General features: G+C 45.0%; 1 protein-coding gene across 1 annotated transcript; it reads right to left on the reverse strand.

Moving 5' to 3' along the window:
- Nucleotides 1-150: 150 nt before the first annotated feature.
- Nucleotides 151-7288, reverse strand: SRSF9 (serine and arginine rich splicing factor 9). The gene is made up of 4 exons (XM_045887501.3): nucleotides 6979-7288; nucleotides 4024-4184; nucleotides 2135-2307; nucleotides 151-636 (listed from the first exon to the last, which is right to left on the reverse strand). Exons 1-4 carry the CDS (start codon nucleotides 7164-7166, stop codon nucleotides 493-495), a joined length of 666 nt encoding a protein of 221 aa, XP_045743457.1. The 5' UTR covers nucleotides 7167-7288; the 3' UTR covers nucleotides 151-492.
- Between the last annotated feature and the right edge of the window lie 9706 nt (nucleotides 7289-16994).

Consider the following 16994-nt stretch of genomic DNA (forward strand, 5'->3'; position numbering starts at 1 on the left):
TATCTTTTTCCCCAAATAGTTATCCACTTCTGCTCCTTACCAACTGGGTATAAGCTGCTGCTACTACAACTCAATTACTTTTTTCTTTTTAATCAGTGTTCCTGTTTGGTGAAATCTATTAACTTAATCAAGGACAACCACACATATCAATTACTAAACGTTTAAAATATATTTCTAAACAGAATGGGCCGACTCAGTCACAGTAACTGCTGATCTCCATAGTAGAGCAACCCACAAAGACACAGCACTGATTTTTTTCCCATAATCAGGGGTGAAAAATATACAACTTATTTCTGAACCAAAACCACAATTTCTGCAGTTTAAAATGCTTCACTGCCAATATGGCCCTGGTAGAAATTATGTATTTTATTTCCTTAAAAAAAAATTAAAAAAATTTCCTAAGACACTAAATCATCAATCTGGAATGTAGATTCTGAGCACAAAGCAGCTCAGTTCACCTAAAAAATAAAGAAAAATTTCCCATCACCTGTCTCAGTAGGGCCTGAAAGGAGAGAAGTAGTGTGGGGAACCCCTGCTTTGGTATGGAGAGTCACGGCCCCTTGACCCAGACCGAGACCGTGAGTAGCCATAGCTGGTGCTTCTCTCTGGATAAACTCGGATGTAGGAAGTTTCACCCTGCAATTCAAACAAAGAGTACAGGAAAAAATAAGACCCAGAAGAATACAGCACACTAATACCTAACATGGCTACTTAACAATAATAATTAAGTACTGAGCACTTACTGTTTTTCTGGCATGATGTTATGTCATTAAACCCTCACAATAATGCTATGAGATAGGTATGCTTACCAGCTCATTTCAAGAATCAGGAAAACAATGTTCTTATCTGGTCCAGGGTGACACAAATAATAAATGGCAACTTCACATATGGTAAATGCTCAAATACTAGCCACTACTGTTAACATACCTGAATTACTGCCACTGACCCCTGAATCTAAGAACTAGAAAGGATCTCAGAGGTCATACAATTCAATCCTCTGCCACTTCATATATGCATCTTTGGATAAATACCTATGGAAGAAGCTAACCTGTATTCAACACTTCTCAGGTGTCAGGATTTGGGTTAGATACTCAGTTATCTTCGTAAGTTAGCTTTTTGGCAAGTCTTACAAGACAGTGCTATTATTGTTCCTATTCTGCATATCAAGGAATCAAGGTTCAGAGCATAGCTCAGCTAAAAAATTATTAAGTGGCAGAGGAGTCATGTCCAGGCTGGCCTGTGCCCTTTGCCCTCAGCCAACACTCTCAGAGGATCTAAAAATGCTAGGATGAAAGAAGTCGGACAGATAAGTCCCTAGGTGAAGTCAGTAATTAGATTTATCCTTACTGAGGCCCTGCTTTGCAGTATAACTGAGGACCAGATCCTGTTTTGTTTCTGCTCCAAATTCAGTCTGAGCAAAAGCACTGTTAAGCTGTGTACTTTCCAAGTCATAAAATTAGGGAACTATATGACTCCTTAGAGAAATAAATGGACCCCAGACATAGTTAAACCCCATAGTAAGTCAAGACAAGATAACCAGAAAAAGCAATGTCCAGTTGGGTCTGCTGTCTTATCTCAGTGATATCAAAGGGATAGTCAGCATGTGAATCAAATTGAGAGATCTAAAGCAGCGGCTGCCTTCGTGAAAGGAAAAACATCAAGAACTAAGTCCTGAGGATAAGGTGATTGTAAGAAAATGCATTACTCTGGGAAAGGAAAAATAAGTGATAACTTGGCACAACGCAGTACCTTAGGAGAGCTGAGATGATGAGGTTGGCTTGCAGAGCCCAGACTAGACCCAGAGGAGAGACAACCATAATAATTAGGTTCACAGAAGTACATAACAGATTAAGCCAGTTGTGAAAGGGATGGTATCACAGAATAGCTCACCACATTATGACAGACTGCACCAGTATTCTCTCCAGGTTAAAAACACTATGACTACAGATTCCTCTCTGTCATGACCCTGAAGGGTTTGGGCACGATGAATTCCTTGGCTTCATCCACTTAAGATAGATCTTTAATGGTACTGTGAGGTCATCAAATGGCAAACACATGGCCTGTTCCTACTTCTGCTAGGTCAGCTTCAGGTGGAGTGGCTTAGGTGCAAGCTCAAAAGAAGGTGGGAACTCACCTCATGAGAGCGGAATTTGGTGTCATCCAGTTTACGCAGGGCGTATTCCATGTCTTCTTTTCTGAGATATTCAACCATCCCCATTCCATCCTTCTGCACATCTGCATAACAGACATCCCCAGCTTCTCGCATGTGATCCTTCAGGTCCTGCCAGCTGCCTGATGGCGGAAGTCCTAGGCATGGACAACATAAAAGGCCATATCCTTCAGCCATGTTAACTGACCTGTTAAGAGCCAGCAATACCTAGGTTCCCTTTTTCATCAATCATTACTTTACAATCCTGAGGATCCCCAAATCACAAATCGTAAGGGGCATAAAACCAGCGAAGAGTACTAAAGTATGTGTGGTAAATCACCATAAGAAGCTGGTCCTAGGCTAATCTTCCAGAGACCAAGCTCTTCCAACAGAGCAAGAAGTCCACCCCATTACAGATTTAATATCTCTGAGAATTCATAGCCTTTCTTTAGCCTTCGTATTTAATATCAAACTCCCAAGACTTTGAGTTCTAATTTTCTCCATTATGAAATTTATCAGTACCAATTATCTCTTGCTTGACTGGGTTCTCAGGACATGGGAATTTTGTGGTTTTTTTAAAGATTTTATTTATTTATTTATTTATTTGAGAGAAAGAGAGAAACAGCATGAGAGGGGAGAGGGTCAGAGGGAGAAGCAGGCTCCCCGCTGAGCTGGGAGCCCGATGTGGGACTCAATCCCAGGACTCCAGGATCATGACCTGAGCCGAAGGCAGTTGCTTAGCCAACTGAGCCACCCAGGCGCCCGTGGACATGGGAATTTTGAAACTATCCAATGAAAGTAACCAAGGCGTAGCCGAAGGTGACAACACAACAAAAATCTAAAGTTTGTTTTCTTGTAGGTGTCAATGACTAACAAACTAAACAAAGTACCTTTCAAAAGATCACCAACATTCTTCAATACAGTGGGGGAAAAGGTAAGACTCAGACGCTACAACTAGTCGGGAATTATACAACCCTACCTGATGTCATGAAAGGGAAATGTGCTCCTGCTCTCAAAGGCTGTGTTTACCGCTCACAGCTCAGGATTGCAGCCATTTCCTAATAGTTTTCTAAGCAGGATTTCAGAGCAGCATGGAGAGAAAAAAAGATATGTATGACATCCTGAAGGAGGGAATAGAGTTCTGGGGTTAAAAAATTACAAAGGGACACAAGATAGGCAGATACTGAGAGGATCACTCCTAAGTACCATGGGGGTCTGCTGTAACTGTGTGACATTCACATCTAAGAAAGTGCCAGGTTTCTCAATACATTTCACTCCACCATGGTCCTAAAATGCCCCTGCAATGTGCAGAAGGCCCCAGGTCTTTACCACTGTTTTAGTATTTTGAAAAGATGCATAAACCTCTGAGCTTGGCATTTCATCACTTGTCAACACTAGACATTTCATTCTGTATTCTGCAGTACAACCCCTAAAACTCCAAGTTTTTTGTTTTCTTTTTTATATAATTCCAAAGCCACCACCAAAATCTGGCCTTTTCCAGCATCCAAGGCTAGGCAGTAGTTCAAATCTGGTTCCTGGAATGTCTACCAAGTCTGATACCAAGTACATTACAAAAGAAAACATCTCTATAGAATTCTAGCTCACAGGGTTTTGCCCTCATCTTCCCTCTCAACACTAGAAAACTTTATAAGAAGCAAGTTGATGTTCTACCAAGGCTACACTACCACTGAAGTTTCATTTGCAAGATACCTGCCTCAGTGGCAAGACGGCAGGTCTTCAGACTGCACAGGCTATTGAAAAGAAAGCCCCACATGTCCCATGCACTGAAGAGTAACAACTAACATTTCTTGGAGGCCAGACTGTGTGCTAAGTATTTTACATGCATCATCTCATTCAGTTTTAAAGGAACATACCTGAAACAAGAACTCGGAAATCAGATCTTCTTGTAGGAGGACCATTCCTCCCACCACGGGGCCACCCACCCCGACCGCCATAAGTCCTGGGGAACTCCACACGAAGCCGACACTGGCCATAATCATAACCATTCCTTCCATAAATCGCATCTTCAGCATCTCTGCAAAGAAAGGTTTGGAGTTAGTGCTGCTCAGGAGGCTGACTTCCCAGTGAGGGACCTGAGGAACAAGTATAAAAGGGAAACCTGGAGTCAGAAAAATAAAAGTCTTGATACACTACTGGTTTTGTGTGAAGACCTTTCATGATATTAAAATTAAACTTTACAACTGTCACACACACGGTTTTCTAGGTATGGAATGATAATAAAGGGGTAAATAGATGACTTATAAGAGGACTAATTTAGAAAAAAAAAGATGTTGACAGAGGATTTGATTTCACCAGTATATTTATTTCTCTAACCCCGTGAGCAGTTTCTCAAAATGCCCAGCACACACTAGTCCTTTAATATTCTTCAACAAGGCCTAGTACCATTAAGTCTCTAGAAAGAAAAATTCATTTAAAAAGAAATCAGGGGCGCCTGGGTGGCTCAGTCGTTAAGTGTCCGCCTTCAGCTCAGGTCATGATCCCAGGGTCCTGGGATTGAGCCCCACATCAGGCTCCCTGTTTGGCGGGGAGCATGCTTCTCACTCTCCCGCTCCCCCTGCTTGTGTTCTCTTTCTTGCTGTGTCTGTCAAATAAATGAATAAAATCTTCAAAAAAACAAAAAATTAACTCTTCAAAAGAAAAAAAAAAGAAATCAGGCTCAAAAGACAGATGCTTTGTGTTTTGTGAGAAATTCGCAACTCTAGTGTACCTTTTCATCACGGTTTGGAAAACTTAAGTTGTGAAGACCACTCTCTGGGTACAGTTCTGCCAAAAGAGGAAATATTCCATGCAGTTACTTTCAGTCTTCCCTAGGGCTCTAGGAGAACCAAGCTGGTTCTCCAGTATTGGATTGGAGAAAGAATGGCCTCAGAGCTTGGATGGACAAGCAGAGCCAAAGATGTACTAATGAAGGCATCATTCAGTTGTCACAGGCACATAATTGCTTATCAAGATTCTAGTCACAAGGTTAAAAGCAATGAGGGCCACGACCAGTGCAACCCTGGCTATATTTACAATGAAGTGAAGGAGAGGCAGAACTGCTAGGGTTGAAGTGCAGATTTTGAATACTGATTGACAAGTTCAAACCCTTTTTCTGCTACTGACTAGAAGCCATCTTTGGATAAATGCTTATATAATTTTCACATCTCTTAAATGTGAGTAATATGTCTACCTCACAGGGTTATTGTAAGGATTAAATATGATACTATGTGTGCAGTGCTTTGCTAGAAACTTGGCATCTAGTGATATTAAAAGACAACTTTTCCATTACGGAAGAAAGGAGGGAAGAGATGACAATGTAGCATATCATACACTGTTTGTGTTTTAAAGAGCAGCATAGGGGGTTCAAATCCTACCTTGATCCCTTACTAGCATTCTCTTTTTATCAGCAACTCTAAATCCTCAGTTTCGGGCACCTGGGTGGCTCAGTTGGTTAAGCGACTGCCTTCGGCTCAGGTCATGATCCCGGACTCCCGGGATCGAGTCCCACATCGGGCTCCCTGATCAGCAGGGAGTCTGCTTCTCCCTCTGACTCTCCCCCTCTCATGCTCTCTATCACTATCTTTCTCAATAAATAAATAAAAATCTTTAAAAAATAAAAATAAATAAAAATAAAATAAATCCTCAGTTTCTTCATTTGTAAAATGTGGCTAACGCTACCTCTTTTGTAGGTTGTTGAAAATACTGAAGTGGTACTTGACACGTGGTGAATGTTCAAAAAACACACTGGAAGTGTTACAGAAGATTACAGTGCAACCTTCTCCAGTTTAGGTGTGAAAATACCCACTTCCGTTTTTGAGGCAAATGGCAAGGCGCTAAGAATGAGCTTTGTCAGTCATCAAAGCCTCAGGGTGCTTCCTACCTCCCTGTCCTCAGATGCCCTCCTTGGCCTATACCACCACACCAGGTAGGCAAGACACCCTATGGACAGTCCTTGTAGTGAAGCCTGCGGGGCGCAGACTAGGTAAAGCATTCCCTGGGTCACTGCTAGAAAAGAGAGTGGGCTCTTATTTACCCCAAGTGCAGTGACCAGTCCATGCGGCGGCTTCTAAGAACCATCAACCGCAGTTTTGAAAGTTCCCAGGCCTTTTCTGGCTGCAAGGTCGACAAAGTTTGCAAAATCACAAAGAGCCCTTTGAGCCAGTTTAGGGATCGAGAGCTTCCAAATGCTTGGGGCCCTAAGCATCTAGCGGTGCCTCCCTCGTTAGAGGAGTGGCGTGAAATCAGAGACCCCCTCAGACCGTTTTAGAAGTTTTTCCATATCCCTGGTGCTTTTATAAGGACGAGGTCGTGGCCTTGCAGGGCGGGGCGCGCGCGGATAGAGATCTGTTCCATCACAGAGACCCCTTTACGACCTCCAAAGGCGACCACCGCCCCGCAGGGTGTTCCCCCCTAACGGCGAGTTCTGGCTGGGGGGAGGGGTGGGCAGGGAGGGGCGAATGGCCACTTCTGCTCCTCACCGAGTCCTCTCCCGGCTGGTTCCGGGCCGCTTCCCCTGAAGGGTGTCTCTCCAGCCGTGAGGGAGAGGATGATCGTATGGACCATCCCCGAGGCCGGTCTGGGCGGGCCGGAGCCCTCCAAACGCCCAGCTTTTGTGTTTTTAAGTAAAGTAAAAAAAAATAATAATCCTAGAGGAAGTGACGACGGAGCAAGGAACGGCCGGAGCCTGCGGTGAGAGGAGGCCTCATCCTCCACCCGGGGGCGCCGTGAGGGGTCTGCGCGGAGGGGGGGAGGGGAGGCCCCGGAGGGGAGAGGGAGGAGGGAAGGCCGGGACCCGCGGCCTCAGGCGGGCGGGCGGAGCGGGGCCTCACCGGGGGTCCTCGAAGCGCACGAAGGCGAAGGGCACGAGGCCGTGCCGGTTCTTGAGCTCGATCTCGCGGATGCGGCCGTACTTGTAGAACAGGTCCTCCAGGTCCTTCTCGCGCACGTCGGTCGGAAGGTTCCCCACGTAGATGCGCCCGTCTCCCTCGCCGCCGCGCTCGTCCGCCCAGCCCGACATCCGCACCGCCCGACGCCGCGGGCCCGCCGCAGCCCACGTCGCCGCCGCCGCCTCAGCCGGGGTCCCCCCGCAGCGTCCCCGCGGGCTCCGAGGCGCTCAGCCGCACTGCATTGTGGGAACGGCGGAGCGGAAGTGAAGGGGTCGGAGGAAGCAAAAGGAATCGTCTTAAAGGGGACGCGGCTGCGATGACTGCGCGTGCGTGCCGGCCGGCGCCCCCTGTAGGTGCGTGCGGGCCCGGGGGCAAAGAGAGGGAGAGCTTGGAGTCGGGCGAATTGGGTTCGATTTCTAGAATTCTCTGAAGGCAGTTCCCTCGCCGGCTTCATGGACAAGTGGCCGGGACATGGGAAAGTGACTCGGGCCTCCTGGGCCTCTAGTTTTCTGCCTTCGTAGCGCTGTCTACCTCACAGGCTTTTGTGAGCACTCCCTGAGGTGACGCGGGTAGTGGCCAGTGTGGGCCCCGCGGGCTGTAACTCTGCGTGCGGGGCGCCGGAGGGAGGGAGCCAGGCCTCCTGAAGGAGTCCCGGACGGTGGGCTGGGTGGGGCTGTCGCGGCCCTCAGACTCAGGTCAGTAGCCCTCTGGGCGACCCTGCCCCCATTTTACAATCGCTTAGAACTGAGGGTCTAAGGTGGACTAAAGATGGGCGTGGGGGGCCTGAGATGGCCTCCAGAACTTGGGCTTGGCATTCAGGGGAGACTAGGAGGGAGTAAAAGCGTCTCCGCCATCTCAGCTGTCGCTATAGAGTGCCTCCCACTATTTGTGCTTTTAATCCTCACCAAAGATGATGGGATTCCGATATTACAGGTGAGAAAACTGAGGTCTTATGGTGGGGTCAGGGTTAGAACCTGAAGCCGTGCCCCCACCCTGTGGGCCGAGCCTCTCAGGAGCTCAGGGAGACTGCCATCTTGGCACTTCCTCACATTTACCTCCCACAGTTCAGGGCACTGAACCTGGGGACGTAACAAAAATAGACATCTAAAAAGAGCTTGTATATTCAAAATGAAACCTCTGGGGAAAAAAAAAAGAAACCTGTGGATTGATGCGTGGCAGATAGGCAAAAGCAAATACAGCGGAATGTCACGTGTAGAATCTAGACGGTGCGTTCAGTATGTTCAGTGTACCATTCTTTCAGCCTTTTTGTATATCTGAAAATGTTTATAATAAATGTTGGGGGGCAGGTCTGAAACTTGTGAAAAACAAACTCTAGGGGCGCCTGGCTGGCTCAGTCACGGATGACTCTTAGATCTCCGGGTTGTGAGCTTGGACCCCACGTTGGGTGCAGCGATTACTAAAACAAATAAACTTTAAATAAACAAGCAAGCAAGAACTCCATTAATGCTAGCAATAGCAAGAGAATAAAACTAAACATTTAATCTGAAGGTACAGTAGTTGCTTTGTAGTTATACCACCTCTGAGGCCTTTTTTTTTTTTTTAAGTAGGTTCAAGCCCAGCGTGGAGTCCAAGGTGGGGCTTGAACTCAGGACCCTGGGATCAAGACCTGAGCTGAGATCAAGTCTCAAGCTCAACAGACTAAGCCACCCAGGCGCCCCCACCTCTGAGCCTTTTAAAATTAAAAAATATATAAAAATAAAAAAATTAGGCATCCTCCGGGCGCCTGGGTGGCTCAGTTGGTTAAGCGACTGTCTTCGGCTCAGGTCATGATCCTTGAGTCCCTGGATCGAGTCCCGCATCGGGCTCCCTGCTCGGCAGGGAGCCTGCTTCTCCCTCTGACCCTCCCCCCTCTCATGTGCTCTCTGTCTCTCTCATTCTCTCTGTCTCAAATAAATAAATAAAATCTTTAAAAAAATTAAATTAAATTAAATTAAATTAAAATATATATAAAAATAAAAAAATTAGGCATCCTCCGGGCACCTGGGTGGCTCAGTTGTTAAGCATCTGCCTTAGGCTCAGGTCATGATCCCAGGGTCCTGGGAGCGAGCCCCCCTTGTCCCGCTCCCTGCTCAGCAGGGAGCCTGCTTCTCCCTGTCCAGCAGGGAGCCTGCTTCTCCCTGTCCTGCTCACCCCTGCTTGTGTTCTCCCTCTCGCTCTCTGTCTCAAATAAATAAAACCTTAAAAAAAAAAAAAGGCACCCATGCATAACTACTGAGTGTATAACCTTTTTGGAAGGTAGATTGATGTTATACATCAGGTCCTGATAATATACATACAGCTCTTGGTCCAGTAATTTCACTTGTAGGATTTTATCAGGAAATAGGAAATCCTTACAATAAATTATGTATGTTCATTGCATTCTGTGCAATTAAAAAATTGAACCCCTAATAATAAGGGAGTGGTTCAACATAATAATTTTGAATGTTACATAGTTATAAAATGATATTTTGAAGGATATTAAGGTCATGGTAATTTAGTTATAATTAAAATGAATTTAAAATGTTTAAGGACCACCTGCATGGCTTCAGTCAATTGAGTGGCTGACTCTATCTTGGCTCAGGTCTTGATCTCACAGTTGTGAGCCTACTTAAAAAAAAAAATGTTGTTTAATAAATACATTAGACACATGTAAGTATATGTTCTCAAGGAATCCATTAAATTGGTTGATGCCAGTTGTGTCCAAAGAATGCAGTTGTGGGAGCTTTCACTTTAGACCTCATACATCTCTGTAAAGTTAAAAATAGTTACTGCAGGGCGCCTGGGTGGCTCAGTTGGTTAAGCGACTGCCTTCGGCTCAGGTCATGATCCTGGAGTCCCAGGATCGAGTCCCACATCGGGCTCCCTGCTCAGCGGGGAGTCTGCTTCTCCCTCTGACCCTCCTCCCTCTCATGCTCTCTGTCTCTCATTCTCTCTCTCTCAAATAAAAAAAAAAAAAATAGTTACTGCAAGTATCTTTCATTTTTATATTCTGAAAAAAAAACAAAAAGGGAAACAAAATTTAAGCAGTACTATCCAGTTCTGTTCAAGGGAATACACACATACACACACATACGCACACACACTTACATATACATATTCATTGCTTGTAACGAGAAAGCATAGAAGAAAATAACTTTCCAAATGTTTGTGGAGATATCTCTTGTTGGAAATGATTTCTATATTTTTATTTATGCTGTTCTGTATTTATCAGATTGTCTGTAATTAGCATGTACTACTTTTATAATTGGAAAAAAGCACAATAAATTATTTCTAAAATAAAATAGAACCATCTGTTGTATTCTGGATTTGTAAAGTTTCTATTTGTTCTTTGCTAGCCTTCAGAAGTCAAGCAGGAAAGAGCCTTGGCCAAATATGATATTGAGTCAAAGTACAAAACCTTATAGGAGCTTACACATCCTAAAGGCATCCAGAAGTCCAGATGCCTCCCCATTTGGGGGGTGTGTTTAGGTGTGTTGATAGCACTATCTGACTCCTACCACTTCTACATAATTGTTGCCTGGGAAGACCCTCCCTCCCCCCCCAAAAAAAGTGCTGGTTGGAGACAATTTGGTTATCTCCTAGGGAGAGAAGTGAACTAAGTAGCCTACTAGGACTCAACGTGGAAGATTGCTTATAAATAGTAATGATTCAGCTTATATTGTGCAGTCTCGCAGCATGCAATCACCAGAGGGGTTCATGTCTAGCTTAGAAAATGTTGTGCCCTGATGTGGAGATAGGGCCAAGTCAAGCCTTCCAGAATTAGAAGGAACACAGCTAAATTGCTAGGGGGCATTTATGATCATCCATAGAACCCTAAAGGTGGATTTTTTTTTCTTTTCTGTGAACCCAGGTACTAACCTTTGCAGGTTAGAACACAAACGAGGCCAGAATTATGGGCTTAATGCTTAAGGGGCTCATGGATTCCATTCTCTACTAAGGCCACAGACCCTAGGCGGGAGGGAACATGCTTTTGAGCTTTTGTTTATCTAGTTATTCAGCATCATTGAGTACAACGCTATAATTGAGGCCCTGTAAGAGGCCCAAGGCATGCAGTAATACAATTCTGTCCTCGAAGTGTATATTCAAGCTGCTATTCAAACAGCCGTTGAGAGCACATTTGTGATAAGGGTAAACTGCTGTGAGACCACCTAACACAGTCTTAGAGATTATAAGGCAGGCTTCCAGGAGGAGGTGTTTAGGTTGAGCCCTGAAAGACCAGTAGGAGTTAATCATAGGGAAAAAGGGGAGCATGACAGATGACCCACATAGAAGAGAGCACAGCAGACCAGGGGCGATCCCCACTACCCTACGGTATGGCTGGGGCAGAGGGTTCAAGTGGGGAAGATGGAGGAGAAGGAGCTGGGGCTGGGGCTTGCAAAGCCTAGTAGACCATGTTATGGAGTGTGGACTCTACTGAGTGCAGTGAGTAGCCATGAAGGGCTTTAAGGAGTTCTGTTGGGATGATAGTTTCAGAAGGAAATGGCAGCTGAAAGGATTAGAGAGGAGTAGGAGATAGGGAGGAGGAGACAGAGAGCTAATTTGACTAGAGGGCAGCTGCGGGATAATAGGGGAAGAAAGGGAGTGAGGGAGAGGTGTGGCAATACCTGCCATAATGAGGTGGGGAGAGAGGAGAGACGAAGGGTCTGTGTAGGAAGTATTGCTGTGTAATTGCAGTTTAAGCCCCTTCCTGGGACTTCACAGATCCCTTCATTTAAAACTACATTATCCATTAGTGATTTTGCAGTTGGATTCTTACTGTTCTGGGAAGATATGACAGTGTAGTCAGAATGGCCTAAGGTGAGTAAAGGTAAGAACAAGGATAGCCCCAAATGGCCCACTGACTAGCAGGTTACAGGGGGAAGTAACATGGGAGCCAGTGCAGGGAGACACCAGCTGGGAGACCACTGCAGTCCTCCAAGCAAGAGATGCCAGTGGCCTGATGTAAGGTGATAGAGATACATACTAAGGAGGTGAGTTATCCCAAGGAGACAGTATCATAGGACATGGAGATAGACCGGGTGTGGGGGGCTGGGTGAGGAGGAGTTCAGGTTGATTTCCAAGTTCTTGGCTTGAGGAACTGGTTATGCAGTGGTAGCATTCTGAGATGGGGAATAAAGCAGAAGGAAGTGATCTACATGGAATGGACAATGATGACGAGTTCAGATGCGTGTGAAGAACATGAGGAAGGATAAGAAATGTGACGGCTCTAGGCTCTATGTGCCTTCTCCATTAATTCCGGGTGCATGACCTGATGATGGTGGATTGGCATCAGAGTTCTCAGATAGGACTGCTCTTTCTTTCCTTCTTTTTAAGATTTTATTTATTTATTTGACAGACAGAGACACAGTGAGAGAGGGAACACAAGCAGGGGGAGCGGGAGAGGGAGAAGCAGGCTCTCCGCTGAGCAGGGAGCCCGACATGGGGCTCGATCCCAGAACCCTGGGATCATGACCTGAGCCGAAGGCAGATGCTTAAGGACTGAGCCACCCAGGCGCCCCAGGACTGCTCTTTCTACAGGGATAAGCTTTCACCTGAAATACGTGGGAGCTCAATCCTAATATGAAGATAAGAATGGCACTGTTGGGCTTATCTTCAGATTGAAAAGAAGCCTTTGACCTTGGCAGAGTGTTAAGAGTTAATGTATTTCCCACAGCAAGCCATTCACTAGGGAGTAGGGCAGTGCCCAATAAAAAGTAATAATAAAACAATTATCAGTGGGGGATAAAACATTCTATGAACTGGCCCATCTGGTTTTCTCCCTTTCCCTATGACATCAGTTCCCTCTGGCATCCCAGCAAAATGTTTTCTTCTGGGTCAGGCTCAGTCATGAGTTTCTCCCAGACTCTGGTCCTTGGGAGGAGAGGACAGAAGAGGAAGTGATGTGGGGAGTAAACCATCAGTGGGAAAATGAGTCACCTCAGAGAAACTGGTCCAGACTGCCAGGGAGACCTGTGGGTTGGGTCACTGTGGAATATGTGCCTGGTCACATCACCCTGGAAGCCTTCTCTTTGTTATTCTTTGCCACTGTATTTGTGTGACAGAATAAAATAAAACATATTCTGCAGAGCTACATAACAGAGAACTTCGCCGTGCAGGGGAGGAAGAGGAGAAGCAGCAGTAGACTAGGTTTGGAGGGGGTTTGGATGCAGAGAGCTTTCAGGAAGCGAGTGCCATGTGTGGGAGGATGAGAAGAGGAAAAAGATAGGAAAGATAATTCAAGAAGATTTGCAGTGTGTTGTGAATATTATTCCCCTTTGGTGTCTTCTTAAGAGATTGCAGAAGATCCTTAACATTGTTTTTCAGTTATTTTTGGATAATAAGCTGATGTTGTTGTGGTGGTTTTAAGATTTTATTTATGTATTTGAGAGAGAGCTAGAGCGTGGCAGAGGGAGAGGGAGAAGCAGACTTCCGCTGAGCAGGGAGCCCGATGTGGGGCTCCATCCCAGCACCCTGGGATCATTACCTGAGCTGAAGGCAGACACTTAACCAGCTGAGCCACGCAGGCGCCCCTAAGCTGATGTTTTCTTTACATGTGGCTGGATAGGTAAGAATCCCCCTTTACATGAGGAGGTACAATTAAAGCAGTGAGCATACTGAATCTGTAGCAGCTTTGTTGCTTTATTTTTGTCAACTTGCTGTTTTTTGAGATGGAGTCCTTGCATTGCTTATCATATCAGGGCTTCTTTTTCTTGGATTCTGCGGCCTCAGCGACCAGTGAATGACTGACTACCTCCCCACCTAACCCCCACCCCAACCCTTCAAAACTGTAAAAGTTGTAAAGTTGGATGCAAAGTATTGCATGTGAACAGAAAAGTCTTTATTCTGGGGAGAATATGCATGCAGTGCTGTCCAATAGAACTTTGTATGATGATGGAAACATTCTATATCTGAGTTCTCTGTGGTAGCTATTAGCATCATGTGGCTATTGAGCTCTTGAAATGTGACTACTGCAACTGAAATACTGAACTTTTAATTGTATTTAATTGTAATTAGTTAATATTACTTTATTCCTTTATAAAGATATATTTACCTTAGAGAGAGAGAGAGAAGCAAGAGGAGTTGGGGGAGGGGCAAATGGAGAGGGAGAGAGAGAATCTCAAGCAGATTCCCTGATGAGCAGGAGCCCCACAACATGGGGCTGGATCTCACAATCCATGAGATCATGAACTGAGCCGAAATCAAGAGTCAGATGCTTACCTGACTGAGCCACCCAGGCGCCCTTGTTTATATTAATTTAAATAGCCAAATGTGGCTAGTGGCTACCATATAGGGTGGTGCAATTCATCATTCTCAAAGATCTGTAAATCTACATCCCCCCAGAAAAGGTTAAGAACCACTGAAACCAATCATTTCCCTTTACAGCAGCCATGTTACCTTGGCACATAGTAGGTGCTATTAAATAACAATAAAAATTTTAAATTTTAAGATCTAATTGGCTTTTTTTTTTTAGTTCATTTATTTATTTATTTTTAGTAATCTCTACACCATTGTGGGTTGAACTCAGGACCCTGAGGTCAAGAGTCACATGTTCCTCCAACTGAGCCAGCCAGGCGCCCCTCTAATTGGCTTTATTAATTGATTCATGAATCAGGCAGCATCCAGTCTAGCAAATAAACGAGAGCTCCAAAGGGGCTACAGAAAAGGAAAGGTTTTTAAAGGTAGAGAGGGAAGGGAAAGAAGCAAATGATTAGCACAGAATCCATTGTTTTAGGCAAAGTCACCCTCCCAAGGGGAACTGAAGGGGCCTATCAGTAAATTTCCTAGTGTTAACCAGAAAATTCTCATGTTGACTGGTTAAAGATTACATTTCTGGGGGGTTGAAACTACAGTTAGGTTAGCTATTAAGTCCTGCTTTACTGACTTGGGGTCTTAACCTCAGTGACACCATTTTGGGCCTGTGGTTTTCTTTTTAACAGTGCTTAATAAACACCTGTTGACTTTATTAACTAGTACTTAAAAAATAATTTTTCTGGCTCCAGAAAAGGGGAACTGAGGTACAAAATGACAGATGGGCTCCTGCAGTTCACTAAGTTTTATTTTCTCAGCCTCAAATTCCTTACCCTCAACCCAGAACTATTCCCTAAACATGCTCCACCCTATCACATACCTTTGAAACTCATTTTACGGCACAGCAAACCAGCAACACAAGCAAAGGGTTGAAGGGGTGCGAAATGATTAATGACGGTGCTAATGATGTATTTTTTTTTGATGCAGCGAGAAGATGCATTTATTTAATAGAATTCTAATGGTTTTGGACTCAAATCAGTTTTGTACTAAGCAGATTTTTAATGAACTCTGTCCATATAATTTGGTAACAGCACCTCAAAAATAAAAACATTCTTTAAAGGTAAAAAAAAAAAAATATATATATATATATATATATATATATATATATATATATATATATATATATATATATATGAAATACCTGGAGGTTTTTTAAAAGTAAAAAAATAAAAAAAAAATGAACGCAGAGCCAAGAAGCTTCCAAGCCACACATCGCTTAGTGCTAACACATGCACAGTAGCTGAACTCCTTTCTGTCTGGCTGAGGCTGGCTCTCCCCCTCAGTCAGCCCGTGTGCAGGACTTCTGTGAATGTCACACTGACAAACATTCCCCGGAGCAAGGCAGCTGGAGACCAGTTTCTTTTGTTACCCCATCCTTTCCTTTGGGTTGCCAGTTGTCTTGTGACAGACTCCTTGAAGGTCCCTGCAGGAAACCAAGATTTTGTCCCTTATGGAATGCTTCTTCCCCAGCTCTAAGAGCCCACGGTGCTGTATGTGGCATCTGGGACTTTGGTGGCTCCCCCACTCCTTGTGCACTTGACATTTGTTCATTCATTCAACTGATATGGGTTGAACCACAGAACGGCCTGGCTCTGCGGTGGGCGCCAGGGACAAAACAGTGAACAAGACCCAAAGTCTGCCATCACGCTGTTCATGGACAACAAAAAGGAAATTGTAACAAAGTAGGATATGTGCCACAAGAAATAACGGGGTGCTTCTGCGGCTCTTAACCCAGGCCAGAGTGGGTATTCAGGGAAGGCTTCCTAGAGGGAATGGCTTGTGAGACCTGAAGAATTAGCTGGTGTTAGCCAGGTACTGAGGAGAGGAGAAGGAAGAGCTTGTGCAAAGAATTAGCTGGGAGGGCCAAAAAGAGCTTGGTGCTCTGGGGGAAGCTCAGTAGCTCAGCACAATAATGGCATGAGTTGGGGGTGAGGTGTGTTCTTTCTACCTCTAGAACCATAGGTGACTTCTGGTGAGAAGCCCTAATGTAAATCAGAGCCTGGCTGGGTTAGGGTATATATGTAAGTCCTGAGTATTTCAGCTGCTCAGTAGAAATCAGTGTGAGTTGCTTTACCATACAAATGTTTATTGTATATCCCTGAATAAGATGATTGTAAAGGGGAGTAGGCTGGGGGAAGGGGAAGGCCTGAGGGGACTATAGTCTCACAGTCTCTGAGGGGACCATGAATAGCAAAAGGGTGCTTGTTTGGGAACCAAGAGAGCAGAACTGGACCAAGCAAAAATCCAAGGGATCCCTCCTGGCCCTTGGAAAGAAGGGCCACAGGGGGAGCTGTATTCTAAATGCTAGGATGTTCATTAATAATAACTATGATTCCCTAATAACTGGAAGCAACTTCCAGGTCCATCCAGTGAGATGGACCTGTCACAGGGGAAATGTGGAGACCTGAACACTATGCAGATGTTACAAAATCCAAGTCCATATATGCAGGTATGGAAAGATCTCCATGATATTTATAGAACATCTACTGTGTGCACTGGGCTAGATACTAGGGACTCAGCAGTGGAGGAGACAAAGTGTCTGCCCCCTAGAGAGAGCCCCATCTCCACACCCTTATCTTGGCTCTTCATCATGTGCCTCCCCCAGCTTCTCCTCATCTCCCACTACTCCTCAGCCAACTTCTGTGTCTGAAAGCCTGCACTTGATCTTCACA

The sequence above is a fragment of the Mirounga angustirostris genome, unplaced genomic scaffold, assembly GCF_029215605.1.
Source record: "Mirounga angustirostris isolate CCGP_5_RB_7025 unplaced genomic scaffold, mMirAng1.0.hap1 SCAF_14, whole genome shotgun sequence".
Lineage (NCBI taxonomy): Eukaryota > Metazoa > Chordata > Mammalia > Carnivora > Phocidae > Mirounga > Mirounga angustirostris.